Genomic DNA, 24,943 nt, shown 5'->3' on the forward strand with positions numbered 1-24,943 from the left:
TGTCTTCTAGTGCTGGATATAAACTTAAACATTGTTGGTTTCCTAGATTAATTGATTATAGTCAGTATGGAAGAAAAAATATTGTCCACACACTGTAAAAAGTATGCAACCAATAAGTCATATTAACATGTTTTACATTAACTTAAGCAATTTCAACTTTTTATAGCATTACATCAATATGTGACCCTCGGACCACAAACAAAACCAGTCTAAAGTCGCACAGGATTTTTGTAGCAATAGCCAACAATGCATTGTATGGTTCAGAATTATTGATATTATTTAAGTCGAAAATCATTAGGATATTATGCAAAGATCATTAATGTTATTTTTTAAGTGGATACAGTTGGACTTTTTGGTACCCTAAGATTCCTGATTTAATCATATCCTAACAAATCATACATCAATGGAAAGCCAATTTTTTTGGCCTATGATGTTATGCAAGCTTTATTTAAATGTTTAAAAGTTTATGATAGCATTCCAACTAATAAGCAATCAAATAGTTAAAGTTTGATATATGGGTAGCCTCATGTCTCAGAGCTTGATCTCACACTTTGATAGGCTCGCTTTGGGGAAATTTGAGGGTACAATTGTGACATTTTGAAATATTGTGAAAGCAGTTTTGCTGTTGAGGCACTGTTATTGATTGTTAAGATTAAGTCGTTAAAATTGTCAAGTCCCATAATAGATATTTTGGTAGGGACAAATGTTCACAACTTATTTTAAGGTTAATGTTTAATCAAATTATACCCCACTACGTACTGACATAAAATTTAAACTTGTGAACAATAAGGAACATTCGGATAAAAGGCCCTCTGACTGGAATTATAACAAATTTTTAGTATATTACATGCACACCTGCTGTGTTGAAGTAACAAAGTGATTGCTGCAGATGTGGATAGAAAGAAAACCAATTAGAATAATGCTTACAAATGCAGTCTTTTTAAATGATGCATTAAACAAAACAAGACAAAAGCTGTGTATTTACAGGTAAATGTTTTCCTCCTGTTTCTGTACTCTCATTCAGTTCTCAACCGGGGGTACGCGGACCCCTAGTGGTCCGTGCCGTAATTGCAGGGGTCCGTAAAACCATTTAAAATATATATTTTTTAATTATCTTACATTATTTTTTGTTTTATTGAATAAAATAATTTTTTTGTATTACTAGTATTACAGAATTAAGGTTGAAATTTATTGTTACATGTTGCTTTAAATGACCTCGTGTGTTTTTATTTTTGCCAAATTGCACATTAAACAAAAGATTCATCTTAATTTAAGAAAGTGTTTTACCAGAGAATTGGTTGTATATGAAGCATGTGTTGTGTAATTTCAATGCAGTAGAATGAAATTTAAGTATTAAAGAAGTGTAAATTTCACAAAAGAAAGTACGTCAAATGGACGTTGATAAAATATTAATTTCTAACTATTTCTCGGATGGGACATTAATGAATGTATTAATTTACAGGACGCAGTAAAACATTGTTCTGAAATGTCAATTTTGTGTGTAATGTGTTGTGCCATTTCAATGCAATCAAATGAAATGACGTGATGCAATTTTTATTGCCAGTCATTAAAAAATATTAATTACTTAAATTGTATTCACTTATTGCATTCATAGCTTTTAACTGTGAAAATCATTGTGATTGGAAAGAAAACAATGGCGGGTGAGAACAGGGGTAGTGGGTCCATGAGGCTAGTTTTAGATATTATGGGGGTCCAAGTCAACACTCCAAAAAAGTTGAGAAATTAACTGTGCATTTTGGCGGTTTCATCGGACTCACGCGCGTTGCCTAGTTACGCCTGGTGCGTAGTTAACTTCCGGTCTGTGCTTGTTTATGGTGTGGCTAGCGACTAAACTGACATCTGGAACAAATATCCTGTGGAAAATAAAACCGTTTCCAAAATACGAGGGAAGATAATGACCATGGATCACAGCTGTGTGTGGATTTGGCAGATGAGACAGGCAAGAATCTGTTGCTAACATTTTGTACATTAATTTTACACAGTAACGCTAGCTTAGTGTAATGGTTGCTTTAGCTATGATTATAAATTAATGTAATTAATTGGTTATTTATTAATCATGTTATTAAAAATAATCTACTCTAGACTCTGTTTTATTGATTTTTTTGTTGCGAAAGTTAAGTTTGGGCCAAAAAAAACCTGTTTGTTTGTTGGCGTTGAAACCATTATTGCTATCTTAGCGCTAACAACTCTAAATTAAATAATGTCAAAATCAGACATAATTTTAGTATAATTAATTGCAAATTATATATTTATGACCAATCTATTACATAGATATTAATTCAAAAATATTATTGTTCATTCAAGCAATATCCAGTCTGGTTGACACTATTAATCAGTTAATGTCTTGTACAGCAGTACTGTAAGTGGAGGGTGTCATTTACAGTCTTGCCGTTTTATCTGCTGTTAAAAATAGACGCTGGCAACTGCGGGTCAGGAGAGGGAGGATTAAACCCTAAAAGGGCTCCAAAGATGCCGACTTCAGCATCATTATGGAATCACTTTTACTTGGAGAAAAGGTAAAAATGTTGAAAATGAATCTTAAGTCTTAGTAAGTCTTAATGCTAGGGCAGTTTAAATTTACAGACTCAAGGGTTTTTCCATGTTTGGTAAACAGGTTTGATAATGAACAGTATTGATCCTCTATTACTGTCATTATAGCAAATATGCTTCCATCCCACCATACACCTAAGTGAGAAGTTTATCTCAGGTAACATACTGTTTGTACAGTACCTCCTAATGCGAACTTCTTTTTGTTGTATATCTAAATAAAAATTAACCCAAATTTAACTATTTGTCTCAAGCAAGATCAAAACAACAAATAAAACCATATTTTGTCTGTTTGTCTTCTAGTCGTTCAATCGGTAAAATGGGTCTGAAATTGAGGTAAATGCTATATATAGTCTTAAGAGTATCCTTACATGGGGAGGCTGAGTGAGGCATTCCCTAAGTGAGCACATTATTTTTGTTCCATCAGCAAGAGCTTTGCGACTGCTCTCAGCCTTCTCCTCCAACACTCAAAGCTCTTCTTTTCTCTTGGGGTAAGTACAGATATATGTTATTATTCTGTTTACAAACACGTTTCGGGTAACCTCTGCATCCCAGATGTTTAAATTGGGCATATTTCTCTGTCAATTGAACATTTTCTTAAGATATGTCAAGAAATAGTAATGAATCTCAAGGGAAATGCTGTCCACACCCAGCGCTGATATTTAAATTACCATTGAGATATTTTCTAAATGTTTATGATAGATTTAAAAGTACTGTATTATTTGTAATAATTCGATCTATTTGGTGGTAGTTATATGCATTTTCTGTTTATTGTGATATGTCTGAGTTAATTTAATCTGCAGAAACTCCTTGAGTTTGTTTGTTCTCATATCTGATCAGCCCATCCCAGTACATGTGGGTCAAAGGTCAAATCTAAAAGACTTTGTTTATATGCTTTAGCTCAATTTATTTCCTGCTAGGATTTTTGTGCCATGAAGATGTGTGTGTTTGTGTCCGTAAGTTATTCAGGGGTCAGCCTTGCACTTTCTTACTGTAATGTGATGCATTTAAGCTCCTGGGTGCTGCTGATGGGTTGGAATGTAGAGAAGCAATGGTGCTGTTTTACAGTAATATGTTTATATGATCAATAAAAGGATAAGATAAAAGTAGAATCACATTAGGATTATATTGTATTTGAAATTCGAAATCTCAGCTGGGGTTTTTTTGGGTGGGAGTTTATGTTTTTATTTTGTACACTCTAAAAAATGGTGCTAAATAGCACTTAAAGTGGTTCACTGGCTCATAATCATAGGGGAACCATTTTTAGTGCTAAACATCACCTATGTAGAACCATATTGTGCTATGTTGAACCATATGTGGTGCTATAGTCATTATTCTCATTTAGCACCACTTATGGTTCTACAGATGTGCTAAAAATGGTTCCTATGATTATGAGCTTTTAGTACTATTTAGCACCATTTCTTATTAGTGTAAATTAAATTTTTACAAGACTCAAAAAACTTAAGACTTAGTAACTACCATACTAGTTTGAATCATTAAATCAACATATTGATAATCATAATTTAATTATTATTTAATATTATCTTTTATGACATGAATGATGCTTGACATGGACACAGGCAGTTTTCTTATTTACTGTTTAATTATAGGCAGACATTCTTTCCATCATTTGTTATGTAAGGGATAATGTAGAGGCAGCCGGTAGTTATCGGGAAATAAGCCCCGACAGTGTGATCAGGACCCGACGCGAAGCGGAGGGTCTTGTATCACACTGAAGGGGCTTATTTCCCGATAACTACCGGCTGACTCTACATTATCCCGCTTATTACACGGCTACTTGTCACATAAGAAAAAAAAACTGGACATGAATATGAATTTGAAACATTTTATTGGCATATTTGTTTTAAATTAAAATTTTTATCCTTCCGCGAAACTTTGCACAGATGCATAAAATGATCGTAATACCTTATTAAGATCCTCTGCTTCATACTTGTCTGTCTCCATTTTTTTCTCTTTTAGCCAGTCTTTGAGAAGTTTTAATGCCCATTCTGTATTTTTTTGTGTGTTGGCTTCGTAGCTGTCATGCTCTATTTTGTCAAGTTCAGTCTCAGTAAGCTCTCTGTGTCTTGTCGTGGTTGTCCAGTGTTTGTCACAAGATGGCGCCAAACAAACAGTAATCTTTATTGATCTTTATTGGCGCGGAGCGATCTTACTCGTAAAAGTAGTACCGGCTATGCGTTATTATTTTGGAGCGGTTATTATTCGAAAAGAACGAACCTGCAAATGTCTCAACTGACCAATCAGAATCAAGCATTCCAGAGAGCCGTGTAATAATGTGATTTATCATTTATTCAAATGATAACTCACAGTTATAGGACTGTACATTTTAGCCAGTACAAATGTTTAAAGAGGTGGTCAGATTAAATACCCAATGGGCCTTGATGTGGCCATTAGGTTTGCTTTTTCAGAGTGTTCCCGAAATGCCTACGAGGGCCGTAACTTATTATCGGCAGAAGCAAAAGAAACATCAAAGCTCAAAACATGTTGTTGAGCACTCATACAGGTATGGGTTTTTGGACTGGCTAACTATGCCGACAGTTTGGCGTGAGCTTGGTTTAGAGGCTTCGGCAGGCCAGGAGATCCATCCCTAAACACAAGCGGCTAATAGCAGCTAACAAAATAAGCTGATTCTGCTCGTATTGTTGCATCACTAAAGAACAAAGGTCAGGTGACTGGAAGACCAAAAGATGGTTTGAAACCCCGACAAGGGAATTACTAAATATCTTAAAAACAAATCATAGAAATACTAGTGTGCATTGTAAATAGTCATTGTGCAATATGTCACTACTGGTGTTGGTACTACTATCTGTTTCCTTTAGGTTAACAAGCATGAATAGACTGCTTAAACCAAGCTAAGACCATGCAGGTGCACTGATGCAATCATTTCATTGCATTAATCACTTTGCCATGGATTCTTTCAATTGTAATAACCACTAAATCTTCTTCAAGTACTTTAAAATCATTTAATACAACAAAAGTATTAATAGTTTTCAGCTAGTTGGTCTTTAGCTTTGCTGCCGTTGCTAAGTAAAACACATTGCATTTGTTTAGTAACATTTTCTAGTAATCATCTGTTGGCATAACATTAATACAACCATGATCCTTACAAATACATGTACCTTTGCATTCACTGCATACAATATGATAAAAAGCAATGTAATATGACATTATTCCAGGTGTTCCAGCTGTCAATCAGTGATAAAGGAACAGGTCCTGGCCACTGAGGCTATGGAAGAACAAGCCTACACGGTGCCAACCTTTAGGGAGAGGTGAGATTTCATTGGTTACTGCATCTATTACAGTTCAGCGAGCTATTTTGAGAAGTGTAAGAGAAAACCTGAAGGCCTTTTCCATATTTACAGATGACAAAAATGATACCGTCACTGTATTCTAGACTTGTTTAAATTAGACTTTAATACTTGTGATTTATCACGTTGAAACAAACAGAAACTTGACCTGATTATGTTACAATAACATAACAGTAGCAATTCTTTCATTTTAAACTAAAAATATGAAATATTACATAATGAAGATGAAAGAAATGTCATTTTTACTTTGTGTATGTAAATGTGTCTTTGTGTAGGGCTCCTGAGGGCATGGAGGAGTATCAGAGGGTGGCGACTAATTTTGAAAGAAACCTGGTTCAAATCCAGCAAGAGCTGCACAGAATGAAAGTGGTCACACATGAGCAAGTGGAAAACATTGAGATTACTAAAGAGGTGAAGAGCGGCTTTTGTCCTTAGTTATAAAAAAGAGCTGCTTGTATGCAATGAGCTGATATTACAATAAAAGGTTTGCATTATTAGAAATCGAAACAGATAAACTTGCTTTTGGTGGCATTTGTAACTGAAAGTCAAAGTGCTTTGGAGTTGGAGTTCAGTGTTACTTTCAAGATTTGACTTTGTCTGTGTCTACCTGTGTTTGAACAGGTTAGGGCAATGATGCCAAACTGGAAAGAGGTACTTCCTGAGGTTCCCAGAGCACCAGACTTTTTGGTCAGTCTGAGAGCTCACACTGTATGGGAGAAGACCCCGGTCAAGTTGTTCTGCACTGTGTCTGGCAAACCGGTCCCTATTGTCAAATGGTTTGAATTTCCGTTTTAAATTCTTAATTTGTAAAAAATATTTATTTTGGGTTACACTGGTCTATCATGATGATAAATTCACCCATTTTAAGTGAATGTGCATCAACATAACCAAGAGTGTGGAATCACATTTGTATTCCTACAGTAAAACCTGGAGGAGCATTCACATTTTTTTCTTCAAACATTTCCAACTAAAATTTTTACTTTAAGACATATTTTCTACCCTAATGCTTCAAAAACAGAAGTTCAAAAATCAAACATCACCATCAGCAAATTCTAGTTTGCCATGATGAATGAATCTTCCAGGTTGACCCACAACATAAACAGCTCTGAACAAACTAAACTCTTGCTATTATTTTATTTGTGTATTCTGTCACTGTTTACATACTGGTTCTTTTATTGGTGTGTTTTAAATAAGTGTCATGTCTCTTTGTTGGCAGGTATAGGAATGATGTCGCCGTTGATCCTCTGAGTGTCCCTGGAAAATACAAGATTGAGAACAAATATGGGGTTCATAGTTTGATTATTAGCAGGTATGACCACAAACAATCCTACACTTTAACAAAACTACACAAAGAAACAAAACTACACTACTTTTTATTTCTTATTGCTTCCTGGTTTTGTTTAAAACTCAATTTAGTTACAGTTGTTAAACAACTAACTTTATCTTTCTACACAAGGCGTCCCCCAACTCGGACCTGGAGGGCCGGTGTCCTGTAGAGTTTAGGTCCAACCCCAATCAAACACCTGAAGCAGTTAATTTAGGTTACTAAACACAGTGTTGTAGCCGAGTCAACTAGAGTCAGAGTCAAAACCAAGACCAGAGATTGAGTGTCAAGTCCAGACCGAGTCCAGATAAAGCTGGATGTGGACTCAGTTGGTCTCGACTACAAGACTGACTTAAGCTGCATTCAGACTAGCAGCGACGTTCTCTTTGTGTGTCGCCCGTCTCTTTCAATGAGGTCCTTAGGAGGCGTTTCTAAATCTGGTTGTCAAAAAACAAATGAGTACCGTCCACTCCAGTAACTGACAAAGGACGGATGATGTGAACTCCATTGCTTCGCTCTCATTGGTAGTCGCTCCAGAAAGTCGCTCATCATTTGCTTAAACTTTTCTCAACTTTATCGCAACTGGACATGCCTCATCGGTCGCCAACGGTCACTGTTGCTCGTATCGCTGGATGTCGCCAAGCCTCCATTGAAATGCATAAGATTGCGTCGCTCTGCTTTTCTAGTTGCTACTAGTCTGAATTTAGCTTAAGCATACTAAAAACTTCCAGGCAGGTGTGCTGAGCTAAGTTGAAGCTAAATTTTGCTGGATACCGGCCCTCCAGGAGCGAGTTTTGGGTACCCCTGTTCTATCTCATTTAAAGATCAATGCACATAACAGCTAGCCTGGCTTCGCCCTCCTACGTACTTCCGCTTAATTTTCATTTCGCTTCAGCACAACGTCTGGGACTGCTGTGTAGAGTTTCGTTTTCTCCGGCAAAAATCTGCAGGTCCAATCAGCGAACAGAGGGGGGTGGCTAAGAACGATGACGTTGAGGTCATGTGCCAGACTGAGTGATATACGTCACGACCAAACATTAGCGATTGGTTATGGCAGATTCAGAGTGACTCTGGGCAGATCCAATAGTTTTAAACTTCAACAGAGGACCCTCCTTAACGGAAGTAACGCTTTGCAATGGAGCGTGGCCAGACTCTCTGTACAAATGAAATGAATGTACGAGAGTCTGGTTGGACCAGGCTACATAACAGCCCTGTCACTGGCATGATTTATGATAAATGTAAAAGGATCAGGCTGTACCCTATCTGTTTTATTACAGTACATTTTATCAAAGAGACATTGTCCTTTGTCCTCCACAGAGGAGTGCAATCCGGTTTAAGATAGGTAGAGTTGTTTTCATTTTGGGGTGAACTGTCCCTCACGCCAACTTCTGGACCCAGTCTCAACACTTCCTCTAACGGTCAGTGAATGTAGGACTTTTGGGAGCAACACTTTCCTATTTAGTCCCAGTGAGGTTTGTCTTGAAGAAGTCTCAGCTGTTGGTACGGCTCAGCTTAGCTATGCGTCATTTGATCCTTGAACGCCCGATGCTATCAAGACTCACAGCCACCATGAAGGCAGCACCATTCAAAGATGTCCATTACAGTGGTCACTATTTATTCTAGCTAGACACTCGATATGAAAAGATTAGTTTTCTGTTTTGCCAGAACTTTTAAAAAGAAAGTGAGGTTGTCAAGACTTTTCTTTGGTTTGGACAAACAGGTCTCATGCATTGCAAAGAAAGCCAGTGGCTCTAAAATAGTCCTGACGGGCTTAAGGTCACATTTCTTTGCTCTATTCTCACCCTCTTCTTCAAGAACATGGCGTGTCTGAGACCTCAGCCCAGCACACTACTGCAATGTGAGATCATGTTATGGACGCAGACGTCCCTTTTCCATTCGTACCACATTGTTCTTTAAAGAGGTGTGAGAAACAAAGAGAGCAAGTATTTCCACTCCTTGTACTGTCATAGAAAAGATGTTTCATTGAAGTATCAATGTTGTCTCAGATATTTCTCCTAAATAGACACAAATCCCAGATTTTCAAGTCAATTGTTGGATTGCAGTATAAGTCTATAGAGCTATAAATTTGGATAGAATTTGATGAAAAATTGTTCATATTGAACTTCCTATCATTTTATGCATACATACCATAGCACAGTTTATGGCATTGAGATCTATGAATCGTCTTGCTTTGAAACAGCTAATGTTTGTGTTTTTTGTGTAGGTGTACCGTGCATGATTCTGGAGTGTACAGTGCTGTGGCTACCAATCCCTACGGAAAAGCCATCTCAAAGGCCGCTGTCTGTATCAGGAGTAAGTGTCATGGTTCTGTTTTTTCATATCTATGTCACTTTCTCCTCTTAAGATTTTTCATAATCTTGGCTGTTTTCGATTTAGGAGCACACGGGGGAGGAGAGCTCGCCTATCTGCCTGGACTAGGTTAGTTGGTGGTTCAATGTTTGGCTGACACACAGAACTGAAGGACCTTTCTTGAGATCATACGTTATAAATATCCTGCTTCATTCCAGTCTTGATAAGACATGGAAACAATGTTGTATTTTTTTCCGGGGTTTATTTGTTCTTGTAAACATAAGGCAGTGTGGTAAACACCCCCTAGAGTTGCCAATATCCATGATACGCTGGGGTCTGGAAGTCTGAGACTATTATTGAAGGACTTTCCAATGATATAGTGTCATTTGTAAAATAGTTTAAATAGATATCAAAAATTTTAATTGATATCAGTGAGCCAAAAACATATGAATGACAAATGTACATAATATAGAGCTCAAATGCAAAACCCTCTAAGTGCATCTTGTAAATTCGATTTTTATCAGGCTCTTATGTTTTTAAGTAATTTCACTTTAATAGCAATGAAAAGGTTAATAGTCAGTTATTTTCACAAATATCACTTTGAAAAAAAGTCATTTCATTGGTATTTAACAAATTTGACTGCCTTTCACTGCAAAACCCTCTAAATACATGCAAAAATCTCCACTTCTAAAAAAGTTTCTTCACTTTCTGATAAAAGGTAAAATGCTAAAAAATTTGATCAATATCCTAATATATTTGGTAAACCTCCTTTAACCGGGTAGAAAACTTTTCTCCCTGACTTATGCATGCCAATTTATTCAATTCTTTTTTTGTGCACTTAGAGGTTTTTGCTAAAAAATATTTGTGGCATTTAACGAATTCTGTCAAAAAAGCAGTATTTCTGAATGGCCCAAGACTTGGGTTAAGCAAATATGAAGTAAAAGTATTTAATGAACGCATAATACGACATGCTGAGAGCATTCGGCCAGTACCATTATCATATTTTTGACGTAGGTGGCATTTAGCACCTTTTACATCTGAGCTTTTCAAATATTCTGCTATTAAATGACCTAAATAGAAGGGAGCTGAGTTTTGTTTTATTTCCTGCAGTCCCTCTGCTCAGCGGCATTCATCCCAGTAAACTTGATGTGACTCTGGTGAACAAGTTTGGAGTGACGTTCGGTAGAGAGGGAGAGTCTCTCAGTCTGATGTGCACCATGGTGGTGGTGCCTGACCTGCCAAACCTCCCACCAGAGGTCATGTGGTACAGAGATGGTAAGATGTTGCTCATTTAATCAAACCATTAAAGATGTTGAACTGATACTGGACTCGTTCTCAAGCACATCAACCTGCTCAATAACACTGTGCGTGTGTACATGTAGATACCTTGCTAACACCATCCAGGTGGTTTGAGATGTCTATTGGTGGAGGGATTGCCAAGCTCAAATTTTTGCACCTGAACAAGGATGATGAGGGTCTGTATACCATTCGCATTTGGACCAAGGATGGAACCACTGAACATAGCGCTTACCTATTTGTTAAAGGTTTGTGACATTTTCCAGTAATAAATGGATGGGGATTTATTGTAGCACACAATGGCCTTTAAATCTCTTTAAAGTAAAGATGCAACAAAAGGTTCTTCACAGTGGTGCCATTTATGGTTCCCCAAAGAAGGGGTTCTTTAAGTAGCCATACAGGCAAAAACGGTTCTATGGCATTGTGAAGCACCATTGGTGAATTGCTGTAGGAAAAGTAAATGTTGATTCACATCACATTACAATCCGATATGTATGTCTGTCTGTTTTTACAGATGCCCCTCCCGCAGTGGCCGGGGCCCCTGGAGCCCCCATGGATGTCATTGTCACTGATGTCAATGCTGACTATGCCCTGGTCTCCTGGAAACCTCCGAACACCACCCATGAGGCTGCTATCACTGGATACTTTGTGGACAGGTGAAACACCCCTTTAAACTTTTGTATGACCAAATAATTCACTTTTATGCAATGCAATATGCTTACATATACAGAAAGATACCCTACGTTTTAAAATATTTAATGTTGTATTGAATTGTGTTTTGTAACACCTACATCTTTTGTGTGTTTTTGGTAGACGTAAGTCTGGAACTAAAGACTGGGTGCAGTGCAATACATCTCCCGTGAATGTGTGTAAGCTCCCCGTCCACGGCCTGACCGAAGGTGAATCCTATCACTTCAGGGTGAGAGCTGTGAACAAAGCCGGCATCAGTCTGGCCTCCAGGATGTCCACTGGTGTGACCACTGGAGAAGTGGAGAGCGATGTGCAAGGTAGTGCTAAAATCTTTTTTATTGACACTTACTTTATGCAAAGTGTGGTTCTTGCACTGTCAGAAGAAATGGTCAAACAATGGTCCCAAGCTGTCACTTGGGCAGCACCCTTTAAAATGTCCTAGTATAAACATGTACAGATATGTGTACATTTGGTAACAAATGATCCTCTTTTGGTGCAAATAAGGTTTACTTTTTGAAAGGTTATCGTCCCAGTGATAGCTGGAGACCATTTTTCTGACAGTGTGGGAAGTAAACCTATAAGCCTGGTGTTGCTAACACCATGTTGAGCTACAGGATCACCTCTCAGATAAGGACACCTTGTGCAGATACAGGACCACATTATAACCATCAACCAACCAATTTAATAGAAAAGTTACACTTCTAAAGCAATTGGCGGTCTTCAATAGGGACTGACATCCTTTAACCAATTTTAAAATATTGTTGAAGAATGGATCTGTATTGAGAGTCCAGTGTTTCATGTTCAAACTGATCTACCAAGCTGATTGCAAAGTATTATCTTTATGTATTAAAACAGTGGTTAATATCGAAGGGAAATATGACATTGCGATTCGACAGGATGAACTACAAGGAGGTACATCCAATCTGCATGCTAACATAACTTTTAAATTACTTTTGATTGAGATGTAACACTTATACTCAGTTTGCATTTGAGATACCATGTGGATCAGTCCGTTTTTGTCACCGTTATGAGGCAGATAAATGTTTACCATATTTTTTACATTTTTATCTTGTATATAAAGTTTCAGTTTCAGCAATTTGGGTTAAATAACATTAAATAACCTAGCATTGTTTAAATGGCAACCAAACAATTGGGTTAGTCTCTTTTTTACCCAACGCTGGATTGATAATAACCCAGCATTTTTTGTAAAAAAAAAAAAAAAAAAAACAACATTTAGCTAAGTGTGAACTGGCTAACCACCTAACAGTTTTCCACTTGTTTCACAATTATCTGTTTCCATCCAAAGTTGTAGTTGTCATTGCCACATTTAATCTGGGAGTGAATCTAAAACCTGTTCTTCAGAGTGAATTTAACCAGCAGTAATGCAATCTATTAGATAAAGTAATCCACATAAATGTCATTCATATAATTAAAGAAATCATATTTTGAATATTTGTTCTTTGGTGGGATATATCATATAAAACGTCATTGCCATGTTGTGAGAAATTGAATATTTAAGTTGTATATGTAAGTTAATTTCCTTTACTCATAATATTCATAAAAACTGGGATTGTTTAATATGGAAGATTGTGTCTTGTGATGAATTTTCTTTTTATTTGGAAAGCACCTTGATATTTTAACATCATCAGTGCTTCCTGATACATTAAATTTATATAGTTTTTCTTAAAGGGGACATTTCAAAAGACTTTTTTAAGATGTCAAATAAATCGTTGGTACGTATGTGAAGGTCTAGCTCAAAATACCATATAGGTAATAGCATGTTAAAATTCTGACTTTGTAGGGGTGCGCAAAAATGTGCCGTTTGGGTGTGTCCTTTTAAATGCAAATTAGCTGATCTCTGCACTAAATGGCAGTGCCGTGGTTGGATAGTGCAGATTAAGGGGCGGTATTATCCCCTTCTGACATCACAAGGGGAGCAATGACCTATTTTTTCCACATGCTTGCAGAGAATGCTTTACCAAAACAAAGTTACTGGGTTGTTCATTTTTACATTTTCTAGGTTAATAGAAGCACTGGAGACCAAATGATAGCACTTAAACATGAAAAAAGTCAGATTTTCCTGAAATGTCTCCTTTAATGATTAAAAAATAGGAATCAAATTATGTTGTGCCAAAAATTCATGTTGTCTCAGCACATTAGAATTTACTAACCCAATTCAAATAAGAGTGTATTTTTAGCTGATAATAAATGTAAAAATGTATTTCAATAAACAAATACCTGGTTTATTCCTGTTTAGTGTATGTTACAATACCAGATCCACCCATCAATGTGCATGCTTCAGAAATAAACAAAACATACATTGTTTTGAGCTGGACACCACCGAGCCCTCGTGGACGGGCACCAGTGTGGTACCTCGTTGAGAAGGTGTGTGTGCACTTTTTTATTTGATAATGGCTTAAATAAACTATAACTACATTATTAAATATTTCTATATGAACAGATTGGAAATTAACCACCATAATAAATAACATCACATCAAATATACAGTATCCTACTGTGATTTAAAGTAACCATTAGTCAAAAACTTCCCGTTATACTATAGGCTATATTGTTTTGGGAAATTGCTATTTAAATGCATTAAAACTAAACTTACTAAAACAATCTGATCTAAATAGAAACTTTTGTAAATATGTGATACTGTTTTTCGCATAATAATACTTTTTCCGAGCGTCTAAACTGTCAGACAGCATAAATAATGACTCTCCTCTCTATATCTTCATAATGGCTGTCTATGACTCTCCATGGCTTAGTGTGTAGGTGACAGTCACCTCTGGCAGACAGTCAACACTGCGGTCCAGCTACGCTCTCCCCGTTACCCTGTTTATGAAATGGAGGACGGGACATTTTACCGTTTCCGTGTAATCACTGTCAACAAGTATGGCTCAAGTGAGCCATCAGAGCCTACAGCTCCCATCCAAAAAGTGGATCCTGATGGTAAGAAGGCTTTAACTGGACATTTGCCGTCCTGATGTTGTGGTTGTTTAACTCTCAGATGCCAAAATATGTAAACTCATCTGCCAGTGTCCAGAAGGTCATATTTTGTGTATTTTGCAGGCATTGTGCAGAACATTGGTATGTATGCATTGCTGTACCACACTTTACCACAAACTGGATTGTGCTTTTTAAATTAGAAATCACGTCTTGCTGAACATCTACTTCCTGAGTGCTGTCTCTACACAAGTACTTTCACAACGTGTTGCTGTTTGACTTCTTCACCTCGTGTTTAATACCCAGATGTGTGCATTTATTTGTTGCAGTTCCACTTCTTAAAAGCCGTAACGTAAACACCATAACGTGTTCACCTTCAGCTGGGCAGACTCCAAAGTTTTTTAACATTGCTTTTTTACAGTGTGTTTTTTTTTGCTTTATGCAGGTGTCCCATCAGCCCCGGGACGGGTGATCGCTTCCAGAAACACCAAAACTTCTGCTTTCGTGCAGTGGGAGCCCCCCAAACACCTCAACAACCTCGTGGGTTACTATGTGGATGCCTCTGTGGTCGGATCCAAGGTCTGGTTCCCCTGTAACCACAGGCCATACAAACACACCAGGTAAAACAAACAAACAAGTGTACAAAAACTAAACCTGCATCCCAGTTCACCTACTTATACTATGCCCTAATAGTATGTACTGCATTTGTGTTGGAAAATTAGCTACATTTTTTTAAAGTGCAAAACAGCACGATATGCACACACTGGGATATACTAATGCAAAGCGAAGTGACGACTGTTCCCTAAGAAATCAGAATACAACTCATATTTGCATTACAATAAAGCATTTTTTCACTCAATATTTGTCATGTAATGTTTACTCTGTTGTTTAATTAATTGATTCAGTGATGCATCATATATTTAATTTGGTAATTCTGTCCAGCACAACTAAACTGTCACGGTGAATTGTGGGTAATATAAGCCGTTTGAGTGTCCATGGATCAACACTTCGAATTTTTACCTAAAACAGTAGACCATCCGGGAACTTTATGGATGCTCATTTTAACATACTATGATTTGAGACATACTAATTCTATTTTCAAATACTATTAAGCATTAATAGTATGCAGATTGGGACGTTTAAACTGGGTCTGAATTTCTGTAATTCTGTATTTGTTAGGTTTGTGGTCCATGATTTGGTCCCAGGTGATACCTATGTGTTCCGTGTTCAAGCCGTGAATGCTTATGGATTGAGCGAGGAGTCGCAGGAATCCGATTCACTCTTCATCGATGCTGCACTTAGTATGTACTTGACATCATTGGATTATACAACTAACTATATCACTAGGGTGTCTTTATAAAAACAGATATAGCAGAGTATGACAAAGTAGGGTAACTAAATGATTGCTTTGTGTATATGAGAGCTGACATCATTATTGTAGATTGATTATCTTATATTACAGTATGCATGCATGCCAATTGCCCAGACTATATACTGACACCTACTGGTGTGCATGCAGTACCAACGCTAAAGCAAAGGTTGTGAAAATACCCTTTAATCCCCATGATTTATTTATTTTCAAACCAAAAGGGTTTAAAAATAGGAAGGTTTTTAAAAAATGAACAGTGAGTTCTAAAATGGTTTTGTTAGTTTCTTTAGATGTATAATGCATAAAAACACTTATGTTATTTTATACAGAGGGGGCAGTGGATTACGGTATGTATGTGACATATTTTCATATTATGAGTAACATAACACATCCTTTCCTGATATTTGCACACCAAAAAAACAATAAATGTAGCTTTTTTTAATCTACAGACATCCACTGCAATGCAAAGCTCACTTAAGAGATGTTAGGCACATTAAATATCTTGCCTGTTGTGAAGTTAAGCATACTAACTACACCTGATCACTCCAATTTTATATTTTACTGTATCTAAACACTAAGTGATCTTGCTATTATGATCAATGATTAAATCACGCACCTGATCGGTATTTCACTCACAATGCCCCCAGTGCCAGTCACAGGCATCCTATAGGAACCTCACTAAAATCTTTGTTTCTCTTTCCTAATCAGCTACTCCCTCGGCCCCATACGGCATTTGTCTGGTGAACTGCGATGGATCTTCCATGACTCTGGCCTGGAAACGTCCCAAACACACAGGAGGATCCAGGATCACATCTTATTACCTGGACAAGCGTGAAGCAGGAGCAGTCCTCTGGAATGAGGTCAGCTCCAGCCCTGCCACCCAAAGGATCTACAAGGTACAGTCTGCACCCTTCAATAGTGCACATTATTAAATATACTTCTTGTATGAATCCATGTTACAAGAATTATAGGTGACTAGATTAAAAATGCCCCTTAAGTAATATGTTATGTGTGTGTTTCTTGTATTGGTCTGTATTGCACATTTGGATCCAGGTGGAGAATCTGACTAGTGGACTTTTCTATGAGTTTAAAGTTCAGGCTGCTAATTTGGCTGGAGTTGGCATGCCATCTGATTCCAGCAAGCCTTTTGCCTGCGAGGCCTGGACAATGGCTGAACCTGGTCAGTATTTTATTTAATTAACACTACTTGAATAGGTTTAACAAAACTATGTAATGATCCTCAAGATAGCACAAGTACATTTTTCAAGCAAAATATTTAACGGTCCAATGTGTAGATTTTTAGCGGCATCTAGTGGTCAGACTATCTAGAGGATCGGTCCATAGCTCACCCCTCCATTTTGAAACACATAGTGAAGCTATGGTAGCCATCCCAGGACAAACTTAGCTGTTTCTCAATATGTGTTCTTGATATCGAGGATGCATCGAGTGCAGACTTGCTCACTGAAATCGCGTTATGCCCCAGAAGTCATTGCGGCAAAACAATGGCGGAGGTCAGGTGACCAACAGGAAGATCGCACACATTTCAATTCTCACAAGTGCGTTCTGTGTTCTCGCGACCTTCTGAGTTCGTTCTTCCAAGGTCGCCTGGCAAGACCGATCTCCACGAGAATGCAAGTTTGTTTTTTGGGTTCTTGGAATTGAGAAACAGCCCATGTCATCGTCTGAGACAATGTAGGGATGAAATGGCCCTGTACCAAATGGCACACTCTGGATTATGGACTTCCTCAGAGTCCACACTTGGATGACATCATGTAGTGCAGACTTTAGGGACCCTTGACGCGAGTCCACGAGGGTGCACCCGAGTCATATTTTGGGACAGACTCAAGCGTCACGCTGGAAAAAGGAAGAGAAGTTGCCCATCAGTGGAACTCCTCCCATCCGTTGTCTGATTGCTCTTTTGAATGAACTTTTGGGTTGGTAAAATGGGTGAAGCCTGCTGCAGTGTGGGCTTCGCCGAAGTCGGCATCAAGGGTGCAAAGGGGGCGCTGGTGAGCACAAATCGGAGCATAAAAATGAGAGATTGTACACTCTACGGACTCGCAGACTAAGCGGGCCCGCGCAATTTAAGGCCATGAGACCGAAAGTCCACATGAAGTGCACTATTTGGGACAGGGCTTTTGTCTACTTTAGGGCTACTGTAGAAACATGTCGGCTAAAAATGGCGACTTCCATGTAAAGGCATGTATTGTAGATAAAAACGGTTCATTTTATTGTCATAAAAACAATACAGTTCATTTTGTAGGTTGTTTATACACCACTGGTAATATAGTTATGTATATTATATTGCATTTCTGTCAAGAGATCCTTCTAAAACAATGCACCTTTAAACAATATATCATTCAAATTAAGGCGAAACGTACACAAGAAATGTGTCTGTTGTTAAATTAATGAAGTACTCTTTGACCAGGGGACCTAACTTTATATATCAATTATTAATTGATATAAATTATAATTATAGATTACTAGATCACCACTATTTGCAAATTCTCAATAATATTCTCCATTATATACCATTAGGTTAATGCTCTTATTCTTTAACGCACATCATTACTGAATAATTCCTCTCATTGTTGTCAGGTCCAGCATATGACCTCAGTTTTTGGGAGGTGCGTGATACCTCTCTCCTGATACAATGGAAGGCTCCTGTGTACTCCGGTGAGAGTCATGTCACTGGATACTATGTGGACATGGCAAAGAAGGGATCAGCAGATTTCGTCACAGTGAATGCTGAGCCAGTTGGACACTGTTACCTGAGGGTATGACACCTCTGTGTTTTTAATACAATTTTAAGCCCCCACCTCATAACAAATGTGAAATAAATATGCAAATGTTTATCTATTATAGGTTACTGGACTAGAGACTGGAGAAACCTATGTGTTTAAAGTGCGGGCTTTAAATGCTAAAGGTGTCGGAAAAGCATCAGAATTGTCAGATCCTGTGTGTGCAAAAGCATTGGCAGGTAACTGCAATGGCATACAGCTGTACACACAGCAGGCTTGCATTATTATCTAACAGATGGATTTATTACCTTTATTTAATATACAATACTTTTTTTTGACAAAAAAATTTGTCTATGTAAAGTTTGTTATACTAGCGTTCAATTGACATATTAAAATTTGCGCCATAACTTTAATGCATTTCTAGTATGGAGTGTTTAATGTCATTATGTTTCTTGTGTGATTTTTGTCTTAAGGTACAAAGGAAATCGTATGTGGTGTAGATGAAGAGACCGGAGACATTTTCTTGAATTTTGAAGCTTGTGAGGCTTCTGAGAACTCCAAGTTCACCTGGTCAAAGTCCTACAAAGAAATCGCTGAATCAACCAGAGTCTCCGTCACATCTTCTGGAAGACAGTATGTTAAATTTATCCAAAGCAACCTACAGTGCATTCAGATCTTTAGGCCACTAATGAAATGCTCTACCAACTGAGCTACATGTTATTTTGCTTTTCATTGGCACCACTATATCTATTTATACATTATTGAAGTTCTGTACCAAAATGTTGTAAATGAAGCAGCTCCAATATGTTCTCCCTAGCTCAAAGCTTACATTTATAAACGCTGAGAAAGAAGATCTGGGCACCTACTCTGTGGCAGTGTCTGATACTGATGGAGTTTCATCCAGTTACACACTCAATGAAGATGGTTAGTGATTAGGGTTTAAATATTTAATTCATTTTTCAGCCACATTTATTGTTTGACAAACACAAATCTGTTTCCTTTTTCAGAACTCAAAAAAATGCGCGAGTTGAGCTACAACATCAGACACCCCAGTAAGTCACCTGTCGATTGTTTATTACCGTGCTTCTGGCAGTAGTTTCATGGGAATCTAGACTCTAACATGTTTGTTTTCATCAGTTGTTCCACTGAAGACGGAGCTGAACTATGAGATTTTGGAGAAGGGTATTGTGCGTTTTTGGGTGCAGGCCAAGAAGTTGTCTTCTGCTGCAAGCTACAGGTTCATCTTCAATGATAAGGCCATCTCGAGCGCTGAGGTACAGCCCCAATGCCCATGGGCGTTTGAACCATTATATTTGGGTGGGACAAGACCCACCCACTTTTTAAGACATTTACCTTTGTACACTGTCTCAAGCCACATGATTGATTTGACATAAAGATTTTTCAGCAAAGTCCTCTAAGTGCACGGCTTTAATCTTTGTTCAGAATGGACAGTGATGAGTGACTGGAGATTTTTTTAGAATAGGAAATTTTTGCATGTATTTAGAGGGTTTCACAGCGAAAGACAGTAAATTTGTGACATTTGTAAAAATAAGGCATTTCAATTTCCAACCTTTTCTTTTGCAATATTAAAGGGAACCCAAACAAGAATTATTCACAAGAAAACATGTCAGACACACTTCAAAATACTGTTTAGTTAAATAAGGGATAATGTAGAGGCAGCCAGGTATCTAAATAAGCCCCGACAATGAATTAAAGGTGCAGTGTGTGAATTTTTGCAGCATCTAGTGGTGAGGTTGCAAATTGCAACCAACAGCTCAGTTCATAGCTCACCCCTCGCTTTTGATACGCATTGAGAAGCTACGGTAGCAGCCACAGGACAAACATGTCATCGTTGGAGACAACTTAGTAAAATCGTTTGTCCGTTAAGAGCTTCTGTAGAAACGTGGCGGCACAAAATGGCAACCTCCATGTAAGGGGACCCGCGGTGTATGTAGATAAAAACGTCTCATTCTAAGGTAATAAACACATAACAGTTTATTATGTAAGGACTTTATACACCACTAATAATATAGTTTTGCATATTATTTTGCATTTCTATCAAGAGATCCTTCTAAAAATTACACACTGCACCTTTAAAATATTTTATTTGCTCATTTTTAATGAATGCAGACGTAACCTGTTTACTTTTGGTTTTAATTTAAGACAAAACGATCAAATGTCATAAACATGTTATTTGATTGGATCATTTATAAATATGTCATATATGTTATTAAAACAAATTTATATTTAATTTTTGTTTAAGAAATAAACTGTACCTGTCAAAATGATTTGTATTATCCAGGTTAGCGTGTGATATTAGTTTTGAGCAGTTGTTATCTGGGAATAACAAACCCGCCAATATCGCGACTTGCCAATCAGAATTTAGCATTGCAGTGAGCCGTGCAATAATATATGTTAACTTATGCGTTTAGGGTTATAAAACCAGCCATGATGTGTCCACTGGAATCATCCAGATGACTATTGAGCACTTCACCAGGGCCAATGAAGGCACTTACACCGTTCAGATCCATGATGGCAAGGCCAAGAGTCAGAGCTCACTGGTTCTTGTAGGAGATGGTAAGGACCTGACAGTCTGCCTGGTGAAAATTTTGGGGTTGTTGTATAAAAAACGTTGTGACTGAATGTTCTGTGTTTTTTAAATGTTAGCATTCAAAGTTGCCTTGAAGGAAGCTGAGTTCCAGAGAAGAGAGCACATCCGAAAACAAGGTTTGTGAAGGACAAGATTATAAGTAAATACCAAAAACAAATTCAACTTTAATTACTAATGATAACTTTTAATTTGCTACACTTTAACATTATTCTGTTTTTTCAGGTCCTCACTTCTCAGAGTACCTGACTTTCCATGTGACGGATGACTGCACAGTTATGCTTGTTAGCAAGGTAAAACAACCCTGAATCACTCTTTGCCAGATCTGCAAAGGCTGTAAAATGGATAAATAGTTGTTTATGCTCTTTATGTGTCTAATGCATTAATAAATCATTCCTTATGAGCTATAGATGGTAGAGATTTCAGTTATGCATGTTTTTTAACCCCTCAAACTCTGTAAACCCAGTGATGGGTCCAAAACTGCATCATAAAAAATGTAAATAAATAAGTAGTTGAGCACAAAGTTTTCTGTAAAATAAGTCAATTTTTATAAATTTACCCTAAAGTATGAAGGTAGATGACTCTTTTTTTTTTTTTATTCAGGCATGCCCAGCAGCACAAATTCTATAATTACACCGCAGAGCATAAGTAGTTTTTAATAGTTATGAATGGACTGTTCAAGGTTATACCAAACCTCATATGCTTCCATTTTAGGTGGCCAACGTGAAGAAAGAGACAACATTTGCCTGGTTTAAAGAAGATGAAGAAATTACTCTTGACGTTAAACCCAACCCTATGTCTGGATCTTGTGCCCTTCCTATCCCTATGGTATGACAACCAACTCTCCAAAAAAGCTTATGAAGCATTCAGATACTTTATTGTTTTAATTAAAAGATCTTAATTAATATTATTTAATTTCTTTGTTTTTGGTATGTTGAACAGTTCTCAAGGAAAGACCAGGGAACTTACAAAGCTGTGCTGGCTGATAATCGTGGAAAAGATACTTCTGTCTATGAAATTTCTGGCAAAGGTATTTTCCTAATTGTCAGGTGTGGGGAGACAGAACCCAAGTGCAGACAGCTCTCAACCAAAAGACTTTTATTATATACCAAAAACACCCTCGAGGGGGTAAAACAAAGACAATATTCCAAATGAATAACATGACACTAAACAGGGCAGGATGGGACAAACAAGAACACACAACATCATCATAGATGAACAAAGATCCAGCCCGAGACAGCAGACACAAGGGCAATAAATAGGGGAGAACTAAACTAGGGAACAAGGACACACAGGTGAAGGGCGTTAATTAATAATGAATAATTAACGAGGGGGCGGGGTCAAGACTAAAGACAGGAGAGCACGAGGCACACAAACACAGGCCACGTGACTCCACACAAAACAAGACAACAGTAATAAGGGCTGCCATGATCCTGTCACATGAAACAAGGGAAAATACATACAGTGCTGACAGGATCATGACACCTAATATAGATAAACTTTGTTATCCGCTATCTTGTATCTTGGTCATATTTGAGTATTAAATGAATCCTTTGTGTTGCAGTGTTTGAAGACATCATCAATGCCATTGCCAGTGTTGCTGGTATGTTTACTCAACTGCAAACAATATAAGACCATCTACCTCCCTGGATTCTTATATGTAGCATACCTAATCTAATATGTATGCTACATTTGCAGTCATTTCAAATGTTTTGTTGCAGGTTCCTCTGCATCTGATCTGGTTCTGCAGTGCACACCAGAGGGGATCAGACTGCAATGTTACATGAAGTACTACACCGAGGAGATGAAAACCAGCTGGTATCATAGGTACATTCAAAACTATGGTGCACATTTATTTTTGACTCAGAATATTAAAATCAAATGTTAACTGTTTATGATAATTTAAGCTTGCATCAATGTGTGCATGGTCAATGTGAGTGTTTTTGTTATCTTGTGCTGTAGAGGAAGTAAGATCTCCTCCTCAGAGAAGATGAGAATTGGAGGAACGTCTGAAATGGCCTGGATGCAGATCTGTGATCCCTCAGATAAGGAAAAGGGTCAATACAGCATCGAGATACATGATGGGAAAACATCACACTCTCGTACATTTGACCTTTCTGGACAAGGCAAGTGAAAATTGACTGATAAATGAATCAGAGAAAAATGCTTACAGTAAAATGTACTGTATTACTTATTTTTTTATTTTATTTTAACAGCATACACTGAGGCCTATGCAGAGTTCCAAAGACTCAAGTAAGATGTTTTTCATTACATCAGTACTTGTAAACACAGTCAGGCATTATTTGAAAATCAGATTATTAAAACTTTCCTCTTTTTTTAACAGGGCTGCTGCCTTTGCCGAGAAGAGTGAGTATTACAAAGAATCAAATTCAAATATTCAATCATAAATGAGAGTCTTAATCCGTAAAATAATCTCATTGAATCTGTATGATGCACATTTAGATGCCAGAGATCCCAAACTTGGTAAAAATACCATTTATGTTTGTGGAAAGTTAGAAATCATACCTAAATCAATTATATGAACCCCTCTGTAGATCGTGGCAGAGTGGTAGGTGGTCTGCCAGATGTTGCCACTATTATGGAGAAGAAGGTAAGATTTATTTTTCTGATATTTCTTATTCCCAGGCTGTGTCAGAAATAGCCCCATATACCCTTAAATAGTGCACAGTTTGAGGAAACATCCATTTTTAGTGGTCTCAAAATCATAGTGGACATTACTGAGTGTACTCATTCAACCCCACAATGCACCACATTTATAAGTGTACAACCGATGTAAGCACTACTTAGGATCACGCCAAATTTCGGGCTATTTTGGACACTGCTCCAGTGTATGTTGTCTATGGGCACATAGTGAACCCTAATGACCTCTCACCCTCTACAGAGCCTCAGTCTAACTTGTACAGTATGGGGTGACCCCAATCCAGAGGTCACCTGGTTTAAGAACGAGCAGGAAGTTGTGTCGGACGACCGCTACAAGGTCAACTTTGAGGGCGGCAGATTCGCCAGCCTCACCATCAACTCCGTGACCATGGAAGATTCTGGAAAATACAGCATCAACGTACGGAACAAGTACGGAGGTGAATTCGTGGAGATCACGGTCAGCGTCTACAGACAAGGTGATGAACCTCCTGAGCCTAAACTCGGACAGATGTCCAAGCCCGCTACCCCCAAGCCGGCTACGCCCGTTCCACAGCCTGCTAAGACCCCGACTCCTCAAGCTAAATCCCCAACTCCAGCTCCAGCTTCCAAATCTCCCACCCCACCAAGATCCATGAGATCCCCCACCCCACCGAGATCCTTGAGATCTCCCACCCCTACTAAGAAATAAACTATAGCTTATAGCACCTGGAGATATGTGAGGCATTGCTAGAGTTGAGGTATTGTGTAACTTTAAGTTTGCTGCTTTTGCTGCAGTGCTTTTTAAGTCAGTATGTGTCATCAGTACAATTAAAAAGATTATAGGTACTTGTAATAAGTAGTTGGGCGACAAGTTGTTTAAGTGAAGATTGACTTTACACTCAAGACTTTGCCTCCAATGTACCAGTTCATCTCTGAAAAGGAGAAAATAAATTGGAAGTTTGTGTTTCATGTGCTTTCTCAGCAAAAAGAAGTTGAAAAATTGTGGTTTGGCCAGTCAGAATGGTCACAAACGCCACCACTATCTAACCTATTTTTGTTCTGTACTAAATGCTGTCACTAATAAAAATCAGAAGTCTCCTTATCTGGAGTGAATCTTGA

At 37.8% G+C, this 24,943-nt stretch overlaps 1 protein-coding gene across 2 annotated transcripts; it reads left to right on the forward strand.

Annotated features, from left to right (window-relative positions):
* The first annotated feature begins 2,917 nt into the window (after nt 1–2,917).
* Nucleotides 2,918–24,943, forward strand: myom2a (myomesin 2a). Of its 2 annotated transcripts, XM_065241604.1 has the most exons (34): nt 2,918–3,059; nt 4,984–5,092; nt 5,766–5,858; nt 6,173–6,308; nt 6,519–6,673; nt 7,114–7,206; nt 9,446–9,534; nt 9,619–9,660; nt 10,642–10,806; nt 10,914–11,075; nt 11,342–11,483; nt 11,641–11,834; nt 14,912–15,086; nt 15,646–15,767; nt 16,544–16,731; nt 16,889–17,015; nt 18,434–18,612; nt 18,701–18,815; nt 19,050–19,209; nt 19,394–19,500; nt 19,584–19,628; nt 19,714–19,850; nt 21,009–21,153; nt 21,244–21,303; nt 21,410–21,477; nt 21,899–22,012; nt 22,127–22,214; nt 22,749–22,787; nt 22,906–23,011; nt 23,147–23,310; nt 23,401–23,437; nt 23,529–23,551; nt 23,740–23,795; nt 24,087–24,943. In XM_065241604.1, exons 2-34 carry the CDS (start codon nt 5,010–5,012, stop codon nt 24,531–24,533), a joined length of 4,056 nt encoding a protein of 1,351 aa, XP_065097676.1. In that variant the 5' UTR covers nt 2,918–3,059; nt 4,984–5,009; the 3' UTR covers nt 24,534–24,943. The 2 variants fall into 2 exon arrangements, with proteins under 2 accessions (XP_065097676.1, XP_065097677.1); XM_065241605.2 differs by lacking the exon at nt 4,984–5,092 and having other exon boundaries at nt 3,032–3,059.

Source organism: Paramisgurnus dabryanus, chromosome 14 (assembly GCF_030506205.2).
Source record: "Paramisgurnus dabryanus chromosome 14, PD_genome_1.1, whole genome shotgun sequence".
NCBI classification, from domain to species: Eukaryota; Metazoa; Chordata; class Actinopteri; order Cypriniformes; family Cobitidae; genus Paramisgurnus; species Paramisgurnus dabryanus.